General features: G+C 51.2%; 4 protein-coding genes across 10 annotated transcripts in view; 1 reads left to right on the top strand and 3 right to left on the bottom strand.

Annotated features, from left to right (window-relative positions):
• Positions 1-7,333: 7,333 nt before the first annotated feature.
• Positions 7,334-8,190, bottom strand: LOC121669016 (hemoglobin subunit alpha-A). Its single transcript, XM_042037445.1, has 3 exons — positions 8,035-8,190; positions 7,683-7,887; positions 7,334-7,561 (listed from the first exon to the last, which is right to left on the bottom strand). Exons 1-3 carry the CDS (start codon positions 8,127-8,129, stop codon positions 7,433-7,435), a joined length of 429 nt encoding a protein of 142 aa, XP_041893379.1. The 5' UTR covers positions 8,130-8,190; the 3' UTR covers positions 7,334-7,432.
• Positions 8,191-10,388: 2,198 nt separating this feature from the next.
• On the bottom strand, positions 10,389-11,305 carry LOC121669064 (hemoglobin subunit alpha-D). The gene is made up of 3 exons (XM_042037542.1): positions 11,157-11,305; positions 10,838-11,042; positions 10,389-10,568 (listed from the first exon to the last, which is right to left on the bottom strand). Exons 1-3 carry the CDS (start codon positions 11,246-11,248, stop codon positions 10,440-10,442), a joined length of 426 nt encoding a protein of 141 aa, XP_041893476.1. The 5' UTR covers positions 11,249-11,305; the 3' UTR covers positions 10,389-10,439.
• A 2,264-nt stretch (positions 11,306-13,569) lies between these two features.
• On the bottom strand, positions 13,570-19,451 carry LOC121668807 (hemoglobin subunit pi). Its single transcript, XM_042036946.1, has 3 exons — positions 15,547-19,451; positions 14,397-14,601; positions 13,570-13,845 (listed from the first exon to the last, which is right to left on the bottom strand). Exons 1-3 carry the CDS (start codon positions 15,639-15,641, stop codon positions 13,717-13,719), a joined length of 429 nt encoding a protein of 142 aa, XP_041892880.1. The 5' UTR covers positions 15,642-19,451; the 3' UTR covers positions 13,570-13,716.
• A 1,667-nt stretch (positions 19,452-21,118) lies between these two features.
• The window catches only part of NPRL3 (NPR3 like, GATOR1 complex subunit), a 41,631-nt gene continuing 37,382 nt past the window's right edge, over positions 21,119-25,367 (top strand). For 4 of the 7 annotated variants that reach the window (XM_042036938.1, XM_042036936.1, XM_042036937.1 and 1 more), the window contains exons 1-2: positions 21,123-21,283; positions 22,453-22,522. In XM_042036938.1, coding sequence (XP_041892872.1) covers positions 21,166-21,283; positions 22,453-22,522 — 188 coding nt within the window. In that variant the 5' untranslated portion in view covers positions 21,123-21,165. Of the gene's footprint in view, positions 21,284-22,452; positions 22,523-25,367 lie in introns of all 7 variants that reach the window. The other 3 variants (XM_042036939.1, XM_042036943.1, XM_042036941.1) reach the window with 2 other exon arrangements.

The following is a 25,367-nucleotide window of genomic DNA, read 5'->3' as shown; positions in this document are numbered from 1 at the left end:
GCGGAGCTCCGGCGGTGCGCGGGGCCGGAGCTCGCACCGGAGCGCACCGCCCCGCTCCATCCCGGGAGCCCCCGGGATGCGCCTCTCGAGTCGGAGCATCCCGGGCACGGGGGAGAGAGCCCGGGGGTGGTGCCGATGGTGCTCCTGGGTTTGCTTCTCAGCGCTCTGAAGGCCGAGGAAGGTGGTAATTTGAGATCAGTTTAAGCTGAAATCACAAACTTTCACATGGCTCGGTCATAACCGGACAGCACACCGTGCCCTCGCTCAGACGGGAAAGCACTGGGGACGCTCAGCCCTTCAAACTCATGGGTGGTTTTATACTGGTTCCTGGAAAGTCCGATTGCCTTCTCTGCTCTCATGTATCTGCCACGTTCATGGGACTCACGGGAAATGCGGCTTTCATAGGCATGGTCAACTCATTCTGATTTTCCAGTTGATTTCAAAAGAGTCAAGGATTTTCTCTTTTACATGCCTTTTCCTTGGGATTCCCTCTGATGTGTTCTCCAGCAGAATAATGCAGCCTGGGGACAGTCTTGGAGTCCTTGCTCAGGCAAAAATCCCACCACTCCCTTACGGGTCAGCTTAGTTGAGGACTTCGGAGCTGTTTCCAGTCAACCACAAGCTCCCTGGAGATGGACTTTCTACTTCTGGAGCTCAAAATCTTTGCCTCTTGCTCTCACAGGATATTACTCTTTGTAATAACTTCCTGGGGCATGGGAAGGAAATCCCCTGGGGAATTGAGTGTCATTTTCTAGGAGCTCTGACATCACCAAAATCCCAGTCAGAGCAGGCTGTGTGCTCAAAGCTGGCAATGTCCTCATCTGATTTAGGAGGAGACTTCCTTGAAGTCAGCCCAGAAGCTTGAGCACATAAGCTCAAGGGATGGAAAAGGACCATTCCACTAATTTCCAGCTTCAATTTGTTCACTGCTTGTTCATTTCCGTTTGCCCCTGTGTGATACTATCCTTGAATTTTCAGAGCTCTCCTTCTGAGAGGAAAAAAAATAAACCCTTCCATCCTCATTCTACATCAATTTAGCTTTCAACTCCACTTTTAGAGATATCAGCTCATCTCCAATCAGCTCTTATGAATTACTTTCTTGAAATGCTGTTTCTAGTTATTTTCCTCTTAAAAAAGAAAAAAAGAAGACATTCAATGTCAAAGATCTGAGTATAAATTAAGCTTATCTAGCACAACACAGAGTCAGATCCATTATGTGTTACAATACCTATTTTTTTTCACAGCTTGGGTCTCTTGGACTTGCTTGTTCCCAAGTAAAGCATTCCAGCATTCACTGTAGCTGTGTGGATGGATGCTGTAGGACATGCCTCCTCCAGACTGACAGCTGCCCCAAATACATGGGGACATGCAAATGTTGTCATTGGCTTAGTGACTGTCTGGGCTGCTCCTTTTCCCTTTGGCTAAGCTGCCTTGCAGCCTCAGAAGGGGTGAGTTTGGGCCAGGGAGGGTCTCCTTTTGGCTGCAGAGCCGGAGTTGGGGCTGAAGCTGGAGCTGGGGAAGCTGAAGCTTCCTCCACTTGCACAGGCAGTGCTGCAGGTGGACCACAAAGACTTGCAGGCGGGAAGAAGATCCAGCTGCAGAGGTATCTGCCTCATCCTGTGTGGCATCAAGAACCCACAGGACTCGGAAAACCACATGGGAGGTTCTGTTTATGCTGATGCCTGAGGGACCGTGGCCATGCTGGGGCCAGGGCGTCTGTGTGACTCAGTGACTCTCTGAATGTGGTGTCGGTGTCCCTGTGATGGTTAGGGCTGACCACTTCTGCTTCTTGCTCTTTGGTGCAAGAGTCCCAAATTGCAGCCCTTCATTAGGAAGTCAGACAAAAGAGGAAGATGCTGTTCTGGAGAGTGCATGTCCTACAGTGTTTCAAACAGGCCTGTGGAAAAGTGTGGATTATATACTATAAGTATCCCTCTTTGAGGCAACAACCTGGAAAAATAAATAATGGTGGCCTGTCCAAATTGGATTTATGGAGCTTTAACAGTGCTGATCCATGAATTTTGATAAATATATTTCTACTATTAATAAAGGCACTCAGCTTCTCAACTATTGAGGGATGTCTAAAAGCTTTCTGGATGAGCAGCTGCAATGTACATTTTGCTGTATTGCTTTCCATAAATCCATAGCTGGGATCCTCTTGGCCATGTGCAAAAGTCTCTGGAGAGCACAGAGCTGGCACAGTCTGATCCCCTATTTCTGTTTGATCCCAGTGCAAGGAGTAAAAAAAGTGGCACAGACTGGAAAACTCTCTGTTTTAACTACCTTCAGGTAGATCTTCATTGAATTGTGTCCACCCAGCAGCTTGACTTGAAGTCACTGTGACAGGGGAAGGAAGAGTATAATGAAGAACTGTATCCGAGGATTAGGGACCAAAAATCTGCTGTTAGAGTTGCAGAGTTTTAGCTTTTGACAGAAAAGTCAGATGATGCTCCATTACTGCAGGAGACTGCTGAAAGGATATTTGATGTACTCTGTGGAATGCTGCTATGTGCAGCTCCCAGTGCTACAGAAAAACAGAAGGTCAATCCTTTCAGTGTAGATAAAGAGGGTGACCTGGATAGGGAAATATGATCTAAAACAGAGGAGGCTGAACTTAAACTGGCTATTACAGCTCAGGAAAAATGTGCTGGGGTCCTCACTGATGGTTCACCAAGATTGCAGCCTTGATGTGCAGCAAAAAAAAAAAAAAAAAAGCCAACACAATACGGTGATGTCATCAGGAAGGACCTGGGCTTACAAAATAAGAAAGAGGGCACCTCCTGCCTGTTGTGTAACAGCTTGGTGCACCCACATCTGTGCAGGTCTGGCCTCTGATCATAGAATCCTATAATCATGGAATAATTTGGATTGGAAGGGACTTTTAAAGGTTGTCTAACTCACCCCCTCTGCCATGGGGTGACCAGTAGGTCAGGTTGCTCAGAGCCCCATCCAACCTGGTCTTGAAAGGTTCTAGGGATGGGGCATCCCAACCTCTCCGAGTAACCTGTGCCGATGTTTTACCACCTTCATTGTGAAAAACTTCTTCCCTGTATCTAATCTAAATCAAACCTCTTCATTTAAAACCATCACCCCTTGTCCTATCACAACAGGACCTCTTAGGATGTAAGAGCATTGTGGACATAGAGCCCTGAGCAGGATAACTGAGATCAAGGGGATGGGGTAGCTGCACTATGAGGGGGTTCCAGGGAGGCTGGGATTTTTCTCTGGAGAAGGGGGAGCAAACATGCCAGCCCTACAAAATCATAAAGAGAACGTGGACCTGGTGCACATGCATGATGAGTTAGAGGCCATCGATCAGTCTGGTACATTGGTTCCAAATGGATAAAAAGGACTTTATTTGGAGCAGGTGGGAGAATGAACTTCTGGAATTCACTGCCACAGGAGGTTGTGGAAACAAATAGGATCAGCAGGTTTATGAAAGGTAGAGCAAATTCATGAGCAGCAGCAGGTCAACAGACAGATGCTGAAGGCAACAGGCTGGAATGTACCCTCTGGAATTGCTATTACTGCTTGTGTGGGAGCTGGAGGAACACAACCAAAGCTGTGCCCTCCCCAGATGGCATCTCCTGCTGCTGAAAAATACAGAAAAACAACACAGGGAGAGAGGAAGTACTAATGTTACCAGCAGAGCATTGCCTATCATCTCATCTCCAAGCAAAATCAATCTCCCAGGTGGTTGCTGTGTGGTGGGAAGACAGGGCAACCAGCAGGAAGAAAATTTTTGCATTTCTATTCAATTTCCATCTTTGTAGTGAAAATCTAATCAATGCTCATTTTCTGTCTTCTACCACTTTTCCTTTTTCCACTGCCAAAACAGCCAATGGAGGAGGTGGGAGAATCCCAAAAAGTTTGAATTAAAGTATATTTCAATCATTCCTTATTTTCATACTGCTTGCCTGAAAAAAAAAATCCCCTTTACCTCAAAAACTGATGGAAGCCACCTCCAAACATGCAATATCTCTGGGAAAAGAGGGAGAGGGATGGGGTCACAGAAACGAGACCATCGTGTCTCTTATCATTAGGAGGGTAAAAGGAGGAAACCAAGGAACTACAAACCAGTTGGCTTCAATTAAAAAAAGCCGAACAGTGGGACTTTTAATCAAAGAAAGAGATGAGTAATAATCATGGCCATTGCCAGGAATGAATCCTTTCAGATGAGTCTGTTTTCCTTCTTTGACAGATTCCAGTTCTTTGTTTACCATTATTATTCACTATTCTGTCATCAATAACTTGTGTTGTAGTGGAGAATGTCCTTATTAAGTTCTCAGATGTTCCTGAGCTGGAGAGGATGCAAACACTGGCTTAAAATCCAAAAGGATCCAGGCAAATCAGAGAGATCATTTCAGCAGGGAAAATCTGACATTTAGGAAAGAGTGGCTGTCCAAACACACAGCAAAGAAGCAGAAGACCTATTGGCTGCACCACTCACGGGTTACACTATTGCCATATTGAATTCCAATATGGGATGTAGAAACAAGAACAGTTTGTAAAACACATGATGTTTTCCCTCCTCATTCCAGCAAAAGGATCGCTCAGCTGCTCTCCTAAGATCACCTTCCAGTGAGGAATTAATTCTCCATCTTCCCACTACTTGTTTGCTAGATCAAATTTTAGCAGAGAAGCAGTGGGAAGATAGAAAATTCATGGAGAATTCCTGTTAAACTCCCCTAGGATGCTTGACCTCCTCCAGAAGTACGTTTTTGTGTCCCTTTCCAGGACACCCTCTCTAGGGCCATGACTATCTATCCAACACAATAAGATTAGAATCCAAACTACCTGGACAATGCTGTTTGCAGCCCCTCAAGAGGAGGGTGAAAGTGCTGTGATCAGGTAAGTCATAACCATCAAGCTCATTTCCTGATGTCATTTTATCTCCTCTTTCAATAAAAATGAGCTCTGAGATGCCACTTGCCGTGGTGACATCACAGGAGAGAACACTGTGCTGTTCTGGGGTATCTTTGAACCCTGGGTGCTTTGTCCATCAAGAATAAATGAGAGCTGAGAAAGGCCTGCAGAGAGTGGAGACATCAAAACGGGCATGACCTGGAGATATTCATCTTCCTTCTTCTGCTGAAGCTGCCTGGTGTGACTCGGCTTCCTGAGTGCTGCCGTGGCCTGGATCAGGGGACTTTGTCTCCAAATCCACCTCCTCAGCATCACCTGGGGCTGTTTCAGGCTGCTGCTGCTGCTGTGGCAATGCAGAAGTTGCCTCCAACTCCCTCCTCAGCACTGGAGCTGCAGCAAAGCCAGCTGCAAAACCAGCCTGGGGCAAATATTTGACCTGCCCCGCTCCAGAGCGTGGCTGCTGTGGTGCTGGTGGGTCCCAAGGCAGCTGGGCAGGGATGCCAGCTCAGGGAGCGCCAAGCTGTGGCCAGCGTGTCTGTCCCGTGGGCAGGCTGCGTCCTGGGGCACACGAAGCCATGGTCACCGAGGGATGCCCAGTGAAGGGAGCCCCTGCGCTATGAGCCAGGAGGCACAAGGGGCTCGGGGCTGGAACTCTCAGCGCTGGACACGGACTGATGGGAAGGGGTCCTGCACCCCCCTCCGAGCTGGCACCAAAGCACTCGGGACCCGGGGCTGGCTGGAAGCCCGGTCGCAGCAGCCCCGCTTCCCCCAGCCCGCGCACCCTCTGCCCGGGCCCGGGAAAGCACCATGGCTGGAGGTCCCCCTCTGGTGGCAGCAGGGACAAATGGCTGGGACAACAGCAGCACAGCGGTCCTCTGGCCAGGCAGAACCCTGGGGAAGGGCTGCAGAGGCAGGACACTGCCCACTGCCACCCGGCGTGTCCTGCCTGAGGTCACGGCACGGCTTGGGAGCAGCCAGGAGCTAAAGCCGAGCTGGGAACCACTTTCACCCCTCACACACACATTGTCCCCACACTTTTACACCTCGTCTCATGTACCCACCATGCTCAGGACCTTGAGGGCCCTTAGTGGTTGAGTTAGCAGGAGTCCAAGCCCGTGCTGGATTTGATGCTGGCTCTTCCCAACGCTTTCCACACCAGTTCACACCTCCTTGCACACCTGTGTGCCCTGAGTCCCCACCATATCCTGGTTCTCCATGAGATCCCTGGGAAGTTGTGCCCACAGCTCTGCCTGGGTGATGTTCCTGGTTGGAGGGGTGGAACCTGCTCCAACACCTGCTCTGCACAAAGGGAGACCAGACTGCCCAGGGATGCCATGTGCAGCTTTCTCCTCCCTTCCTCATCATGCCCAGTGGGTCACAGGTGCCAGTACAGTGGCCATGTGAGATCATGATGCCTGAGGTGCACTGCAGAAGAAACCCCAGGGTCTGAAGGGCCTCCTTCTCTCTTTGGAGTCATTGGAGTTTCTCCTGTCTCTGTGCATTCACTGACAGTGCCTGGAGGCCATGGGACTAGGGAAGAGTCCATCCTTGCCAATGCCAAGGATCAAAGGACCTTGTGGCAACCTTAGCTGGCTTTGTGAGCCACCCTGGGGCTTCCTTGAACCTTCCCCCCTCACTAAAGACCTTCCAGCCCTTACTCAGCACCTGGCAGGTTGTAGCCTCCTGGGACTATCTGTTGCCCAGTCTCCCACCACACCCAGAGCTGGAGCAGAGCCCAGACTTTCCTTTATCAGCCCCCAACCATGGCCACCCTGCTGTGGGCTGTGATAAGGCCTGGGGGGGTACAGACAGCAGCACAAGTCCTGGGCTCCTTTTTGTGCTCTTTACCCACCCCACACTGCTGGATCTGGAGCTGAGCCCCATCTACTCCCCTTGCAGCTCCCCAGGACCCTTCCACAGAGACACCCGAGCAATGGGGCATTAGGTGGAGACAGAAGCAGTCTTCCACCACTGCACGGCCCTGTGTGCAAAGAAAGATGTCCTGGCACAGGGAGGTCCTCAGGGTGTTCTCACGCTGCCACCGGGCAGAGGGTCACAGGTGCCAGGAGCCCCTGTACTCCTGTGTCTCCTGCAAACATTTCCAGGAGGAGATGCCCTCCAACACTTTGTCCTGAGCAAGGGTGCACAGGCCTGGTGATGCAAGAGGGGATTCCAGCGTGGAATTCTGGTGGGACAGTCTGGGGCTGCAGGGAGCCCCAGATCTTCCAGTCTCTCCCCTCCACTGGTGCCTAGGAATGCTCTGCTTGCTCCCAGAGCCCCACGGCAGCAGAGCGGCGTCTGCCTGCTGGATACCACCCCCCAGATGCTGCCTCCTCTCAGGGACAGCAAAACCAGAGCCCATTTCCTCCATGTACCCACCTGGTGGGGGAACCTCCAGTTCAGACCCCCAGAGCACATCCCTCCCGCTCCCTTCCCGCAGGCAGCACACAGAGCAGGACACCAGAGCTGGAGCACAAATGCAAGAGACTTTATTTCAGAACATTTGACTGCTCGCTGTTGGAGGGCTGGTGGTGTGTTGGGCCCAGCTCTAGCCACGGTACACGTCTTAACGGTACTTGGCAGTCAGCACGGTGCCCACGGCGCACAGGAACTTGTCCAGGGAAGCGTGGACCTCTGGGGTCAGGAGAGAGGGGTTGTGGCAGGCCACCACCACCAGGAAGCACTGGCCCAGCAGCTGAAAGGCAAAACGATGTGGTGAGCAAGGGAATGAGGCAAGGGGGTAGCCAAGGCGTGCAGGAGGGGAGCTGGGCTGGTCATCCCTTCCCAGGGCTGGACACCCCTTCCCAGACACTCACTTTGAAGTTGACAGGGTCCACGCGGAGTTTTTGGGCGTGGAGGTCGCTGAGCTTGGAGAGGGCACCAGCAATGTCATCGATGTGGTTGGCAGCTTCGACCAGTGCAGCCGCCACCTTCTTGCCGTGACCCTTGACCTGAGCAGATCCCTTTCCTAGGTCAAAGTGGGGGAAGTAGGTCTTGGTCTGGGGGTAGGTGACGAACATCCTGGAGAACAGAGCGGTTCAGAGACGGGTGAGTCAGGGACAGGGAGGCACAGGACAGAGACAGCTGCGGATGGGGAGAAGAGGGGGCGGATGCGAGGGAGTCGGGGCTGGAGAGGAGAGAGGGTCACGCTGGGGACGGCCACAGTACCTCTCCAGGGTCTCGGCGCCATACTCCTCGGCTTGGCCGCCGATTTTGCCGAAGACGGCCTTGACGTTGCTCTTGTCGTTGGGGGACAGCACCATGATGTCACCTCTGCCTCGGCAGCCCCAACACGGGTGTCCCCGCTGGCCGCCGCCGCCCTTATATGCGGTGCTGGGGCTCCGCCCGCCCCGCCCCGCCCCGCCCCGGTCCCGGGGGTGCTGGACCCCGGCCAGGCGGGGCCACCGCCCGTCCTCCCCCGCCCCGCTCCGCCCGGGCACCGGCACCGGCACCGGCGGGGGGGCTCTGCCTCGGCACCGCGGGGTCGGGTCAGGGTTACGGTCAGGGCTTGTTCCAGCGCAGGTGGGTGGTCTCTGCCCCACGGACACACGCTGACATGACAGCAGGGTTAGGCTTGGGGTTAGGATGAGGTTTAGGTTTAGGTGTAGTGCCTGGGCTGGCATGGGTTGTCGTTAGGGTCTGCACTGGCACTGGCAGAGGAGCCCGTGTGTGTCCCCTCCTGGCGTGGGGTGGGACACTGGCTGGGTGCTCCTGGCACAGCCTGGGTGGGTTCTGGTCAGGTGTTGGGACAGCAGCAGGGGGGAGGCTGTGCCCCACACCCACACACAGCCCCCTGTGCACCTGCATGTACAGGCTGACCACCCAACAGCCTGCACACACACCCCTGATCTGCCCCAGGACACACAGTGCCCCTCCACGCACTGCCAGCTGACACCTACACGTCCTTGCACACACATGTGCTGTCCCTATACAGCCCTCTGCCATGCAACACAGTCCCTGTGCACAGCTGCCCCACTGCACTCCCTGCTCCTGTTCCTCAGGACACCTCACACCGGTGTATCCCACACCACCCCACAGTGTGTGACCTGCTCCTTGAACCACAGTCACGTACATCTCTTTGCTAACAGACCCCGGAGCTCCCCTGCCCCAGCCCCCTCTCCTGCACAGTCTGTGCTGGCCCTGGTGCTGTGGGGCACTGGGGGACCCTGACTTCCAGTCAGGGAGGACACTTGGCAGAGCCACAGGATCAGCACTGGGCACTGCTGCAAGCTCTTTGGGCAGTTACAAGGGACCACAGTGGTCTGTCGTGAGCCCTGTGTGCTCCAAAGGAAGGTGAGGAATGTAACAAGGACGAGGAAGATGAAGGTGGTGAGGAAGACAAGGAGGGTGAGGGGGCTTGCAGAGCTTGCACTAGGTTCGGGAGGTGGCGCAGACCAGCAGGTGATAGTTCACACCCGTGTTTCCTCCATGGCTGAGGTTCTTATCATTTGTGTTTAGGGGAGATTAGCTCGGTCTGGCACCACTTCAGAGTGGGGAGGGAGGGCCGGGGGGGCTGATTTTCTGGGAAGCAGCAGCAGGGCAGTGTCTGCTGCATGTGTGTGCATGGGGGAAGCTGCCAAGGTAGCAGAGCCCTTCAAACTGCTGGCACAAAACCAAATGGGTGTAAACGCACATGAGCACACTGGGATGGGGACTGGGGTGTGTTTGAGGATGGAGCATAAGTGCTGTGGGCTCACCTGCAGGAGCAGGGGCTGCCATGGTCTGGGACTGCCAGGCCTGTTTGTGAGCAGGCAGGATCCCTGCGTGCCCCCGCCTGCCTTCTGCCCGCACCTGGACACGCAGGCACCTCTCTCCTGCAGGACCTCATCTCCTCCCTCTGGTGTCACAGCACAGAGCAAACCCAGGGCTAGTTTAGTATCTCATAGCCCACCACCTGTGATCACTGATTTTTTTAAAATTCAGGCTCAAAAGTCCTGAAACCAGTGTCCCTATACTGGCAGATTTGCCCATCCCATTCCTCCCCTGCCCAGGTCCCAGGAGAAGAGCAGACACCTGGGGCAAGTGTGGAGGCTTTTCCCTGGCAGTTGACTGGGATTTGTGGCTCAGGAGCTTGAGTCCAAGAACAGGCTTTGTGCTTAATGATCTGTGGTGGACTTTTTTCTCTCCATGAATTCTCTGATTGCTTCTGGAGCTCATGCAAGCACATAGCTCCCTAATAAAGTCCTAAAAAGCCATCTTGATAGATGGAGACAGGCAGGATTTATCCTACACCCCCATCACCCCCCGGTATCCTTCAAGGGGATGCAAAGATCACGTTTGTCTTGGCGCAGCCTTCGCCCTGCTCCCTGGAGGGATGCAGGCAGAGCTCCATTCCCTGGCTCCTGCCATCAGCTGCATCCCATGCAGGGGAGGGTTGGAAGCGAGCAGGGCCCTGGGGGACACCCAGGGAGCCCAGGGCTGGCGCTGCCCTTCCCGTACCACACCCGCAGCCCCCTCTCTCCGGCAGGAGCACTGCCACACTCCAGCCCAGCCCCCGGCCCCGGCACAAACAGACGCGTTACTGCAGCAAAGGAGTCTTTTTTTATTGATGGTACACGAGCACGGCTGACAGCTCATCTGTACTTCTCAGCCAGCACGGCGGCCACGGCCGACATGAACTTGTCGACGGCAGAGTGCACCTCGGGGGTGTACTCCTTACCCAGGCGCACGGCCAGCACCACCTGCAAGCACTGAGCCAGGAACTGCAAGGCAAAACAGGGCTTAGCACCGCCACTACAGCCCCCACGTCCCCATCCCGGTCTCTGTCCCAGACTCCCTGTCCCACATCCCCTGCTCCCCACTCTGAGTTCCCTCCCCATTCCCTGTCCTCCAACCCCCTCCTCCCACCCTGATCCCTGCCCCCCACTCCCTGTCCCTCAGTCTCCATTCCTTGTCCCCCATCCCCTGTTTCCTGCCTCCCCATCCTGATCCCTGTCCCCAGACCTCGTCCCCATCCCCATCCCCTGCCTGCCTTGAAGTTGACGGGGTCCACACGCAGGTTGTAGGCGTGCAGGTTGCTGAGCTCAGACAGAGCCTGGCTGAGGTTGTCCAGGTTCTTGATGGCAGTGCCCAGGGCAGCCACCACTTTCTTGCCATGGCCACGGATCTGATCAGAGCCTTGTGACAGGTCGAAGTGGGGGAAGTAGGTCTTGGTCGGGGGGTAGGAATGGAACATCCTGGGGGAGTGGGACAGTCAGTGCTGCTGACCCCAGCCGGACCCACCACACTGGCCCCTCCGTGGGGCTACCACCCCCTCCTCCCCCTGGCCCATGGGGTCCCCAGGCCTGTACCTCCACAGGGTCTCGGCTCCGATCTCCTCCTCGGCGCCGCCGACCTTTCCCCAGACCTGCTGGATCAGCTTCTTGTCCTCGGCAGTCAGCATGGTGGCGGCTGGAAGAGTGGGCAGGGGTTGGTAGCAGCAGCACCTGCAGGGACGCCTCTTATAGCCACTGGCACCTCCACCCAGCCTTATCTTATCACACTGAGGGGCAAGGGGATGGCTGGGCTGTGGGAGCGGCTGCGGCACTGTCTTGGAGGGGCCCAGATGCCTCGGGGGGCCCTGCCCTAAGGAGGCCCCTGGGGGGCCCAGCTGCCTGTCCTGCCCTGCTGCACCAGCCCAACACCAGAACTGGGCTGGGGGCAGCACCTTACCAGGCTGCCCCGTGGACAGCAGCAGCCCTGGGCATGTCCCATGCGTGCCACAGCCTTTTCCACCCTGGCTGGCATGTTCTCAAACCTCCTGTTGTGATCCATCATTCCCCACAGATAGGCCAGGGTCCTCCTTGGCTCTGAGGGTGTTGAGGTAGGTCCCACAAGTGTCCCTGGTCCCCTCCAGACTTTGGCACATCCAGCCCCTCTCTGCTCCAAGAGCCCCATGGCCTCTGACTAGGAGCCATGGACAAGCCCCCCCAGAGAAACCCAGGCAGGGAACAACCTCCTCTTTGGTTCATGGTCTTCCCAAAGTCCATCCTGTCATGCTTCTCAGTCATGGACTCCCTCCCTTCTTCCCATCCCCATGTGTGCTCCTGCCTCTCCCCATAAATGCTGGGACTTCTCGCAGGGCACATGGTGGCTGGTCATACAATAACAGAATTTTAGAGTAATAGGATTACTAATGTTGGAAAAGGTGTATAGGATCATTGAGCCCAACCATTCCCCCAGCACCGCCAAGGCCAACACTAAACCAGGTCCCCAAGAGCCACATCTACACATCTTCTAAATCCCTCCAGGGACAGGGACTCCACCACTGCCCAGGACAGCCTGTGCCAGTGCCTGACAATGCTTTCAGTGAAGAAATTTTTCTTAATATCCAACCTAAGCCTCTCCTGGCACAACTTGAGGCCATTTCCTCTGACTCTCACATCCTTCTCTCAGCCTCTGTAGGAAGAAGGAGTTGGTGCAAACATGGGGTAAGGGACATGCCAGATGCTGACAGAGCATGTCAGTCACGGATTTAAACCTCCAGGTTACCTGACATCCATGGATGCAGAACGCTTTAAAAGCTGCTGTGGTGACATGTTTAGAACCATTTGATGTCCTGAGAGCTTCCACACCACCTTTTTCCCCCTTGTCCAAACACAGTCCCTAAACTCCACGGATGAGATGAGGACTGCCACTTGCAGTGCTGGCTCAGGCTGGCTACCAGAGCAGGGTGAAGGCTGTGCACCCACTGTTTGTTTCACGCCAGAAGTCTCTGAGACAGGAGCTGACATGGTGCTGTGCTTTAGGTTTTGGCCAAACTGCCCCCAGTAACACACTGATGTTCCAGGTTCTGTTGAGCAGCATTTGCACAGCATCAAGACTGTCTCTGTTTCTCACTCTGCCCCCACCCAGGGAATAGCTTTCGAGGTGCTGGGAGAGGACACAGCCAGGCAGATAGGCCCAACTAACCAAAGATAACTAACCAACCATATAACACCATGCTCAGCCATCAAAGGGAAAAGAAGGGGTTTGAGGGAGTTTTAGGGGGGTTATCCATGGTTTTTACTCATGAACTGGCTGAACATCAGCCTACCCGTGGAATGTGGTGAGTGATTGCCTTTGCATCCCCTGTTTTGTTTTCTTCCCTGTGCTTCCACTTAGTCTTCAATTACTAAACAATTATTTATGTTTGTTTTTTTGATTTTGACCCCAAATTTTCTTGGTTTTATTCTTCCTTTGCCCTTCACCTCATCCCATTGCAGGGGGGAAGTGAGTGGGCAGCTGGGGTGCAGTGGCTGCACAGTGGGGTCAACCCACAGCATGAAGCACATCAGATACCATGTCCATGCCTCATGGAGAGAAGTGTGACAGGACAATGCCCTGCACTACAATGCAGGTTTGATTCCCAACAGGCTGGGATGGGTTTTGGATAGGTTAAGCAAAAAGCCTGGATCCATTCAATGTCCTGGCAGGGTACAAGACTCTTTCCTGGTCAGCCTGGAAACAGTCTGTGGTGGATATACCTCGATGAGCAGCTGCATTCACAGGGCTCCAGCCCATTCTGGGCTTCTGCTCAATGGTATGTTGCTCCTACTGAATGTTATGTTACCCCCACTGAACTGGCACATGAATTAGTACACATTTGTTAGTATATGAATTAGTACATGAATTTATAAAGTTTAGTATTTCCCCCTCCATATTGTGTAGACATTTCAGAACACTCCTGCCTGAACAGTCAGGTGTGGGCAGAACACATCGAGATGAAAGCACAGAGACCACAGCTCACATTTGAATTATTTATTGGGTTTTGCAGATGACTGAGCCCCTGCAGGGGGGATTTAAAGAGCTGCCCAGGAAGGGGTGATACCCCAGAGCCTGGCAGCAGGGCTGGGATGTAGATGGGTCTCCCTCACCCTCTGTTGAGGCCATTTATCTGTACTTCTCAGTCAGAACAGAGGAAACACTGGACAGGAACTTGTCCCACGCAGCATGAACTTCTGGGGTGAAGTCACTGGGATAGCGGGCAGCCAGAGAGCACAGGATACAGTGGGAAAGCAGCTGTAAGGCAAAGCAGCATGAAATCCATCATAATGAGTACCAGGTATCAGTGTAGGGGTCTGCAATGGACCTTGGGCCCAGTGTGCTCTGGGATGACAACTACGTGTCCCAACCAGGCAGTGCTGCTGCCTGAGACGGGAGTGAAGAAGCACAGCTGTCTTTGGCATAGGGCAAAAGGCACTGCTTGATCCCACTCCCTCTTCCATGTGTTCCTTCCTTCCTCAAGTGCAACAAAGTGGGACTGTTCATAATTTATTAAAACTTTGTTCAAGACAGGTGATGTAGCTTGAGGTGTGAGGCAGATTCATGAATTACAGCTAAAACAGCAGAGATTTGAGTCTGTCTAACACAAACCACAGGAGCCCCCTGAGTAGTTCTTTGCCTGCACTGGGCCAGAACTTCCATTAAAAAACCCAATCCCAGGTTAAAAATCACATGAGAAGCAGGCTGTGCAGCACAGTCAGGGACTGTGTGCCATTAGCCCTCATGACCAGTGGTCTCTGATTCTGTGATGGCAGTTTCCAGCCCTGAAAGTTTCTGTGCTCACTCACCTTGAAGTTCACGGGGTCCACCCTGAGGATGTAAGCATGCAGCTCACTGAGCTTGGCCAAAGCCCCTGGAATGTCATCAACGTTCTTCACAGCTTCCCCGACGGCATGCATGACCTTGGAGCCGTGGCCACGGAGCTGAGCTGAGCCTTGGCTCAGATCGAAGTGAGGGAAGTAGGTTTTCGTCTGGGGGTAGCTGAAGAAAAGCCTGGAGGAAAACAAGAAGAAGGTGCTCAGCAGTAGAAATGGTATGAGGTGGTAAAACCTCAGAGCAAGCGCAGTGTAAACCTTCTGCAGCACATGCAGATTATACAGCAGGTTAATCTGTACATACTAGAGAAGAATTAAGTGTTAAAAAATATTTAAAATTTAATGTAGTTTTGGGTTTGGTTTTGTTTTGTTTGGTCTTGTTTTTAATAAACTAAACCCTGAAATTGTCACCAAATTTCCTGTATTATATTATAACCAAGTTTCCAGGACCTTCAAACTAAAATGAACAAACCAGAATTGATATGAGTGGTACTCAGAATCCTGAAAGGAGGATCGCAATACTTTCAAGTGAGCTGTAAATAGCATTTAAATCACTTTGAATAACATGACAATTTCTGAATATTTACAGACCCTTTTGTGCCAGCTTGCTTAATTGGTACAGACTTTGAACTACTGTGCCATGCTTCATGCAGGGGATCCAGCTGTCTTGTTTCCTAACAGTTTGTTACTTACCAACTGGAACAATGAAACCTGAGCATCCAGTGAGTTTGGTGGATAACTATTTTGTTAATGGATAAAAACTGTAAGAGAAAGCACATCACTTGTACAATAAACCGCTTCAAGTTTATCCCCTAACAGGGATAATGGTGTTTAGGACACCGAGTAGGAATGACTTTGAATTCCTCGCCAGTGCTTCTGGCTATGAATTCTTCTGTATGGCTATAAGGAGAAACAAAACCCTATTAAATTGTTTAAAAAATCATGGTTTACTGCTAGATTTTGAAGCATTTAGTAGCACAGATATAACTCCTGAAGATTACATATCAAACAGCACAACTCTCCATTAAGTCTCCCCGGTCCCAGCCTGCTCTCATTCACCCAAGTTCTACATGAGAGGCATCCCGATAGCAAAGCCCTCTTTGGGGGACTGCTGGGGCCTTACCTCTCCAGTGATTCTGCCCCAATGGCATCAGCTTGGGTGGCCACCTTGGCCCAGATGGTGACCACGGCGGCTTTCTCGGCTTGGGTCAGCGTCATTGTGCAGGAGGTGCTGGCTCTGTTCCCTTGGAGTGACGGCTCGGAGCAGGTTTGGACTCACCACCCTGGCAGCCCTGGTTATAAAGGGGAAGGGGAGAGCAGACCTTGGTGCCTGTCCACACTCATTGGTCATTCCAGAGGCCCACTCATGGAGTGGGGGACGCTTATCTCCCGAGAGGCACTGGCTACTTCAGCAAGGGTCAGCACACTGCCCTCCTTGCCTGCCAGCCTTATCAGCTTCTTGCTTCTAAACCTAGCGACCATGTGGTCCAAAGAAATTGTCTGGACATGTATTGATACATGACCAGAGAGATAATGCTGCAAAATTCCATTGATGAAGCATTAGGACACATCTTTAAGCTGAGGAGCATGTGGACTCCAGCATACTAAGGAGCCTGGAGAGGAGTCTGTGTTTCTTCCCTTGGTTCACAGATGTGAACAAAAGACTCTGGGCCTTTCTGACCCAGCCACTTCCAGTATATGTGGCTGCACCATGTACAATATTTCACATAAAATGCTTTGTAGGGAATGGTAGGGACAGGCTGGGAGGTCTGTAGTGTAGTTCAGAGGAGAAGTGAAATCCTGATTTTTTTAAGAGTAAGTGCAGATTTTTCCATTTGCTTCAGGACTTCACTTTGCCAGCCTCTTGCAAAGAATTAGGGACCCAGATTACAATTGCTGCTTTTAACAGCACTGGTAGTAAGGATCACTTTGGATACAGGAATAGAGAGTTTGTGAAATTGAGTATGGTGCTAGAAAAAAGTGTGTGTGTGAGAAAGCCCAGTCTGACTTTTTTTTTTGTCATCCTCAGACTGCACGCCTTTGATTTCTAACTGTGTGATCTCACTGTTAATTGTCCCCTGCACCATAAAACAGCCCTCAGCATCCCAATTGGTGCTGGCTGTGTTGTGCTGGACATGCACAGGAGCTCCTGGTCCCACAGCAGATGGCTGGTACCATCAGGGCACGGGCCCACTAGATGGGTGAAGGACCAAACAAGCAAAACGAAGACCAGCACAGGTCTGTAATCACAGATAAGTGGGCAAAGTGTCAAAGAAATACCCTACTGGAGATGGTTGCTGCAGAACCTCTGGGAATAAATATCCTGCCAGCCCAAAGCAGAGGTAAATCTCTTTGCCACACTGATAAACTACAGCAGCCTCAGACATCACCACTGAGAGCTGGCAGCTGTGTGCAGAGCACTGTCAGAGGGGTCAGATAGTGTTCTCTGCCCAAGCAGCCCTACACACTCGTGTGGAGAAGGTTGGTGTGTCTCAGCCAGAGATGTGTCTGTGTTTCACAGCAGCACTACCCACTGCTACAGAGGGTGTTTCCCAGCCATGGTCATCCTGCTAAGGGGAAAGCCCTTCTAGGGATCTAATGATCCTTGGGTCATGCATGGACTGGAGCATGTCCAGCCTATGGATACCTGTCCTGAAGTACAGGTGTCCCACAGGACCGTGCACTGGCCTTGGAGCCTCTCAGGAGCCACGGGGAGCTGTGCTGTGCTGCTGGGAAGGTGCTGGGTTTGAGGTGCTGTGTGTATGGCAGTGATCTCTTCTGTGCTGTCACATGGGGATAGGTCTCTCCTCTCTAGGTAGACTCCATAGCCTGAAGGAGTTGATCTATGCACTACAAATAGACACGACTTTCCTGGGCTGTGCCTCTGCCACTGCATCCTGGGCTCAGGTGGGAAGGAACCAGTGGTGGGGTAAGAACCAGGGATGGGGTCAGACAGAAACTTCTGTATCCTCTGCTGTCCCCACTTTCCTGGGGCAAGTGGCACTTGCAGAAGGGCTCTGATCCATCCCTTGTACTCTGCACTGGGCTCCAATTCAAGCCTCTCTGCATGCCATCTGTCACACAATTAGAATAAACCTTGGGCTTTCTCAAAAGGCAGGCACAAAGCACTGGGGGCCTCTGAGTCTGCAAACCTGGCTGGGTTTGGTGATCTTGAATTATCATCCCCTCTGTGGATGCCAACAACTCTTCTGGGATTTAATTTCAGATTGTGTTCAGTGCCACAGCTCCTCCTCAGTCCTCCTGACCACAGGCTGAGTAATCCACTCACTTTAAGAGGGGATATAAAAGGAGACTCATCTGAGACCCAAGGGGGACAATTGCTCTACCACAGGGAATATTATCAGAGGGCTCTTTGTATACCTTCCCGTTGGTAGTGCCATACACATGCCCTGAAAACCCAGAGCTCACTGTCTGGCTACACAGATGCAGAGCAGTGCAGTCTCCAAGTCAAAGTGCCTCTGACAGCATAGGCAGAGCCAGGGCATGGACAACATGATATTTAGTTTATACAACTTAAATGGATGGCATTATCAAGAGAGGCTGTATTCATCATCCCTTGCTACATACATTTCCAAAACTTGGACTTTTCCCATAGAAAATTTACTTTGAAAATAAAGATGCTGTTGTGAAATATCCATTTACATAATGTTTTTGCCTCCTCCCCAAAGTGCTGCCTCTTAAACGATGTGTTGCATGGCTGTGCTCCAAGCTCTCCTCAGTGAGAGTGCTTTTAATCAGGGGTTACTCAACCAAGCTGTGACCCAGATAAACACGGGGATAAGGCACAGACCATCAGGACTCCTTCCTATTTTGTGTAACCTGGGCACTGGTCCTCTGTGACTGCAGGATTAAGGTTTGTGTGCACACAGAGTGACGTCTGCACAGGAGGATTCATCATCACTGAAATCATTGTGGAGTTCGAATTCATTTTCTGAGAGTTACTCCTGCACTATCACAAAGCCAGAGCAGCCAAAAGGTGACAGTGGTTTGCTAGAAGGAGTTCATTGCTCACCCAGGATCAGGGCTGTGCAGGGGATTGTTGTGGGAACTCCTCAGGAACTTGCCTGGTGGGAGAAGCCTGATCCTCAACACAACATGGAAAATTACTGTCTCCAGCTTTGCATGAACCTCTCAGCCAAATTCCTCTTTCCAGTGCTCCAGCTACCCATGGGGTAGTGAGACAGGGGGCTCCTGGCCTCAGGAATGCATAGAGCTGGACAACATGACCACTGCTGCTCCTATGTGACAGGGCATTAGTGAAGATATGTCCTCTGGGAAACCCCACCAAACCTGCCTTCCTGTCTTGCTGCTGCTTCTCACGATGATCCACAGACCCGTTCCAGAATGTCCACCCTTGGGCAGGTCATGAATCTTGTCGTGAAATCCCCAAAGGTGATTTTTTTTTTTAAATTAATGTAGGTCTTTTTTAATCCAAAATCTGCTCCAAAAGCTGGCTACCAGAGTTTCTCATTTTAAACAGCAGAAGCAAGCAACAGGCCTGTTAGCTAATTGTAAAAGTGGGATTCTAATTTCCAGCAGCCCTGATTGTAAATCCAGCTGAATGGCATCACTGTGAGATCAGGGATAACTTTCTCCACCGGCCAGTGTTATCCACAGGGACTGCTTTCCGCTCAAGGAGAATGCTGTGGATAAAGGGGCACATACATTTGCTTTAACTCTGAAATATTTGAAGCATATTAAATTTTGAAAGTCTGAAAAGTGGAGTCTAAATCCTGGCTTTACTCTTCAATTTCCTACCAGGGCTTGAAGAACTTGCAACCATTGCTTTAAACTACAAGGCTAACTACAACTAAATGTTCAAGAGCTGGGAATGACAGATAGGCCTATAATTTATTATTTAAGAAAGTAAAATTATATTTTGAAGCAGACACACTGAAATTTTAACGTGACAGCCCAGTGCTCGTGCAGGAGGAATGCTCTGCTGTGATAATACGAGTGGTCTTTAATCACCCCATGACAACACTCTCCCCTCAGCATTACCTTCTCTTGCTCAGTTGTTATCTCTGGCCTTGTGCAGAATGGCCCTGCAGATTACGCCCTGCTGGGGCTGCTCATCTCCCTCTTCAGTCACCCACCTCTGTCCCGTGTCCGTGGGGGGACCGCAGAGTAAAACCCAGAGTGGGGATATCTGAAAGTGTCCAAGCATCTAAGTAATGCAATGAAATACAGAAGAATTTGCGTAAAACCTCAGGGCATCCTCAAATATAATTGCTGATAACTTCTGATCTTGGTTAAACACAAAAAAAATGGAAGTACCAAGACTGCTGCCAGGGGAGTAATGGAACCCTTCCTAATCCAGAGGCAGGAGTAAAAGCACAGGAACCACGAGGCAGAGTGTATCAGAGCTGTGAAGTGAACACGAGCAACAAGCCCAAGCCAGCCTTTCCACGAGCACAGGGAGCCCACAGGTCTGACTTCCACAGCTGCCCCGCTGCAGGCACCCTGGTATCACAGAATCATTAAGGTTGGAAAAGCCCTCTGAGCTCATCGAGTCCAACTATTAAACCAGCACTGTCAAGCCCACCACTAAACCACATCCCAAAGTGCCACATCCACATGTCTTTTGAATACTTCCAGGGATGGCGACTCTAGCACTGCCCTAGGCAGCTCCAGTGCCTGTCCATTCTTTCCATGAGGGTGATAACCCGGGGGGGTCTGGGGGCAGGGGGGTGATGAGCCCTTGCTGCTCTTTGCTACCAGCTGTTAGGAAAGTTGTGCAGTTAATGACTGAACTGGCTGAAAGCCCACAAATGACCCAAAGTGGCCAACTAACAGCATTGGGCAGTCCAGGATCCAGAAGCCCCTGTGGAGGGATCCAGGGCTGGGGCACCAGGCGCTCTCTGGGAACAGGCCTGAACTGGGGGTGCTGGGCCATGCTGGGGGCACTGGGCTGAGCTGGAAGGTGCTGGTTGCAGGCACGTGAAGCACTGGAATAGACTGGGAGTGTGTGGAACAGGGAGTGGGTCCATGGGGCACTGGGATGATTGAGGGGAAGTATGTGCCAGGTGCTGGTCAGAACTGGGGGCATTGGGCTGTACTGGGAATGGGGCTGTGTGTGAAGTGGTGATCTGAGCTGGGGACACTTGGCTATGCTGGGAACTGGGCTGTGTGTGAGGTGCTGGTCAGAACCGGGGATGGGTATGTGGGTGAGGTGCTTATACGAACTGGGAGCACTGGGCTGTACTGGGAACGAGCCGTGGGGGCATGAGTTGCTGGTCAGAACTGGGGTCACTTGCCTGTATTGGGGATGGAGCTATGCGTCAGGTGCTGGTCGGAACTGGGGGCAGCGGGCTGTACTGGGGCTGGGGCCACGGGGTGCGATGTGCTGGTCAGAACTGGGAACACTGGGCTGTCCTGGGGATAGAGCTGTGTGTGAGGTGCTGGTCGGAACTGGGAACACTGGGCTGTCCTGGCGATAGAGCTGTGTGTGAGGTGCTGGTCGGAACTGGGGGCACTGGGCTGCAGTGGGCACGGGCCGTGGGATAGAGGGGCAGGGCCGCACCGGGCAGAGGCACCGGGCACGGGCACAGGGCACGGGCACCGGGCAGAGGCACCGGGCAGGGGCACAGGGCAGGGGCACCGGGCAGAGGCGGCGGCCCGGCCGCGCTGTCCCCGCCGGTGCCGGTGCCGGTAGCGGCGCGGCGGAAGCGGAAGGCGCAGCAGCCGGGCCCTTCCTGCGGGAAGCCCGAGCCGAGCCGGCATGGGCGAGAGCACCAGCCCCATCAGCGTGATCCTGGTGAGCTCGGGCAGCCGCGGCAACAAGCTGCTGTTCCGCTTCCCGTTCCAGCGCGGCGCCGAGCACCCCGCCGCGCAGGACAGTAAGTGCCGACGCCGGGGGCTGCGGCTGCCCCGCGCCCGCTGCAGCCTCCGCCGGGGCCTGGCATCCTCCCCCTGTGGCGCTGGTACCCCACACGCACCCCTCACACCCACCGTGGGGGCCCGGAACCCCCCTCACATCCTTCACACTGTCCGTGGGGCCTGGCACCCCTCTCACTGTCTGTGGGTACCTGGCCCCCGTCTCACACGCACCGCTCACAGCCCCCATGGGACTCTGCCCCTCGCAGCCCCTGCCCTGCAGGTGCCCTCAATCCCTCCGGGTACCCCTGGACCCGTCACCGTCCCAGGTCGATTGAACCACATCAGTGCCAGGTGTCATTATCCACCCGGTGCCTTATTGCTGTCCCTGGGGCAGGTGAATGCCGTGGGTTTTGAGTGCTGCAGGGGAAGGAGGAGGTAGGATGAGAAGGAAGGCACTGATTTGGAAGCAGGGATTCAGTGAATACTATTAGCTTTAACCAGTAGTGGGTAGAAATTATGAAACTTCAGTCCGTGGTCTTGAATAGTGGGCTGGGGGAGGTTTAATTTCTCCTGGAAAACACGACCATGGGACTATTCAGGTGCTAGCACTGGTTGCCCCTCTTACTTTGAGGCACGTCATTCGGGACAGTGCCTGTGGCTGGACTGGGACCAGTATCGGTGCAGGGCCTAAAGGTGCTGCGGGGTGATGAAGCTGTGTGATTTGGGTTGTGTGTTAACTGCTGTATGTCAGGAGAAGTTTGACTCTCCTGCTTAGGTTGTGAGTCACTTTATCAGGAGAGAATTGTCTCTAAATCCCTGTTCATTTTTATAGGTAAAATCTGAAAAGATTTTTTTTTTTTTTTTCTGACTGCTTCCCTGCCACCCCCCTCCTGCTTTTTGTTGGTAAAGGATTTCCCTTCCTGAGACTGCAGGAGCATTATAATTATCCCAAAACCTGAGCAATAAGGAGGGAAATTGCATTGGCCAGAATTTTACTTTTCACTCTTGAACTGCAAACTATTACCTGTGTCAGTTTCTGTGAATGTTTCACTTTCTCCTCTTCATCCCCTGAAGGATAAAATTTTTCTCCTATTTTTCTTTGCATTCTTTTGAGTGAGAGTAGAAAAACATACAAACACACATTAAGCAGATTGTTCCTGGGTAAATTTATCTTTATTTTTTGCTTCAGACAAACCAAGGAGTCGATATGCTGTGAATGGCTCTGGTGACACCACAGAAGATCAAGATGGGGACTCCAGGTACGAGGGAAAACATTTCTTCTGGCCTAAGAGGTTGAAACAGAGGAGAGACAGCCTCCTGGTCTCTTGCCTCCTAGTTCCTAGGCACATTCTCTTGAACTGTATAGAAGACAACCTGGAAAAAAAATGCTTTAATATCAAGTTATGAGCAACTTAGTGCTTAGTAACGAGGACTGTCTCATGAGGGAATGCTGCTGAATCTGCTGTTTTCTGGGCAAGGCATAGGTCAGGTATTCTGTGCTCATTAGAAAGGCAATATTACCCCTTCGAAACTAGGGAGTATTAATCCTTCGGCAAAATCCCACTTTTCTTTACCTGCCTATTTCTAACTGGATATATTATTCAGTTGCCTCAACTTCTTCTCTAGCTCATGTAATGGTCATATGGAATTGCTGTGCACTAATGAATAACTAATTTTGTTTCTCCAGACAGAGCTGCCATTGTGTCAGTGGAGTGACACAGTGGCTCAAAATGAAACTGAGACTTGAAGAGAGTTTTTAAGTACAGAAATCAGAGGGTAACAAACGCACTGAAAATAGGCAGTGTGGCGTTCAGCATGTGTGTATGTATGGATGGACCCTCTAATTAGTTTTTTCTGAGTATTTGAAATCTGCTGCATAGTTCTAAATTTATCACTGCTAGATACGAGAGAAATCTGTGAGAGAAAAAGGTTTTTCATCTGTTGGCCCATAGTTCACTTGCAGATCTTTTTTGTGATACGTATTTTAATCTCCAGTATTAATAAAAAGAAGTTGCTGCTCTTCTCTTATATAAGAGTACTAAAGAAGTAATCATCGCTTTCCCCCCCAAAAAATGTAAGCTTGTTGTTATCTTTATGACTGAGAATAGTTTAGCTGAAATTAAAATTATCTACGTGACTGTAAACATCATCAGTTAATGTGGTTTTCCAGGACTGGGATCTTACAAAAACACGTTTTTCTTGAGGTCACTTGTATCTCCTGCCTCTTCTGATGCCTTTGAAACCTTCAAACACAGCCTTTGGTTGTGTGTCCAGTGAGTGCAGTATGGACAGGGCACAGCTCCAGTGGGAGCAAAGCATTTCTATGTTTGGGAACTGGTGACTGGCTTTTCAGACTGGGCTGTGGAGGGCAGGAGGGCTCAGTGGACACGTTTGCTGGTTATCTCAGGGGTTTTGTTGGTTGCTGTTCAAACCCCTGGCTCTAGAATTTCCGTAGATAGATTAAGAAGGTGTTGGAATGATACCAGCTTCTGTCTCACACTGATTCTTGTTGCCTCTGCTGTTTTGGCAGGTTGGACAAAGCACTTAATGTGTGGCTGTGTTGTATGTTGCTGTGTTGCTGAATTAGTGTGATACAATATGTGGTTACTGCAGAGATGTAGGAAAAGCTTTTATCATTTCAAATCATGGTCAGATGAGAAAACTGCTGGTGTTTTCCTGAAATGGATTTTTAGACTGAATGTGCTGGCATGTAACTTACACTAAACAAATTTTAGATTGTTTCATTGTAGTGATGTCCAGAACGCTGGGCATGAAAGTTCATCCATGCTTCATCTCCTGGTCAGGTATTTGTTACTAAACTTTTGGTGTTTTTTAAATAATTTTTTCAGATCTGCTTATATCTGCCATGCATGTGAAATAGAAATAGAAGAGCAGCAGCATTTAATTTGCTCTGAAAGTTTATTTCTTCTAGATGCTGGATGTTGGAGTCCAGCACACTGCTCGTGCTGCTTACATGGCTGGGCATTTGCTTTCTGAAATTCAAGGTCCCTTTCAAAATTGTGTTAGTTTCCAGATTTTTTACTGAAAGCTTTTTCCGAACAGCAGTGGGAAAGTCTGAAGTCCCCTGCATCCTACACAACTGATGTAACAGCCAAATGTATCCTCTTCAGTGGAACCTGCTAGTAGAAGAACACGCTGATGCTCTTTATATACTGAGTGCTGTTAATTTAAATTAAACAAGAGAGCTTTGTTGACAAAGTTCATATTTTTCACTGACTGATAGAGGTGGAAAAAATATGCAAGTTTTAAGTACACAGATGCTTCTTCCAGCAGAAGACAAAAAGGCATCTTCAAAACTGCGACAGATTGCTCCAACTTTGATTTGTATCAGGCAATTTTAGGAGTAACAGAAGTTGGTGCCTTGGAATAGAAGAGGTTCTAAGGGAAGAGTGGAGGCAGGAAAGTGCAGATCCCCTGGAGGGAGGGAGATGCACCTGATTTGTAAGCTGGGAAAGGAAAGGGATTTAACTTCCATGTGCTGTGCAACCAATATCATCATTGATTTTTTTTTCCTCACCAACATGAATTTTTGCTTCAGTTTGTGTGTTTCCACTGAAGATCAGATTGTAGAGACCAGAAATGGAGCAACTGGTTTTGTGAGAGCCATTCCTTCAGTGGCAGCTCCATCCCTGTAAGATCCTTCTTCTGCAGCACAGCAGTTCCCTCCCTGGACACTCAGTGCACTCAGTCCACAGAGAGAGTTCATCAGCATCAAGTCCAGTCTGTTTTCTGGTGGTGATGATTTTCTGTCTGGACTTGTCCACAATAAAAATAATTTATGAAGTGGTTTTGTATTGTTTTTGGAAGACTTTGTCGAGAAAGAGTTGGAAAAAGGCTCCTTTCAATCCCTGCGTGTCAGTAGCCCCCGTGGGTGGTTTTGGTGGCACAAATTGAGGCTGTGGAGTGGGCAGACTGGTAGGTTGAGTTGATGGGGTATGGCAAGTTTGATAATGTTGTAGTGTTGGGTTTTTCCCACTGCATGCTCAGCACAAAGGTTATTTCAGATTTATCTTGTAGCTGCAAATATACTGGATGGCTGTCTTTAATTTATTAGCGGTCTAGCACCAATTGTGTCCTAGGTAA

The sequence above is a fragment of the Corvus kubaryi genome, unplaced genomic scaffold (assembly GCF_017639235.1).
Source record: "Corvus kubaryi isolate FWS band 111438036 unplaced genomic scaffold, C.kubaryi_AGA036_p1.0 37387, whole genome shotgun sequence".
Taxonomy (NCBI): Eukaryota; Metazoa; Chordata; class Aves; order Passeriformes; family Corvidae; genus Corvus; species Corvus kubaryi.
The sequence above is the reverse complement of the archived record's forward strand: the minus strand, read 5'-3'. Positions and strand labels throughout refer to the sequence as shown.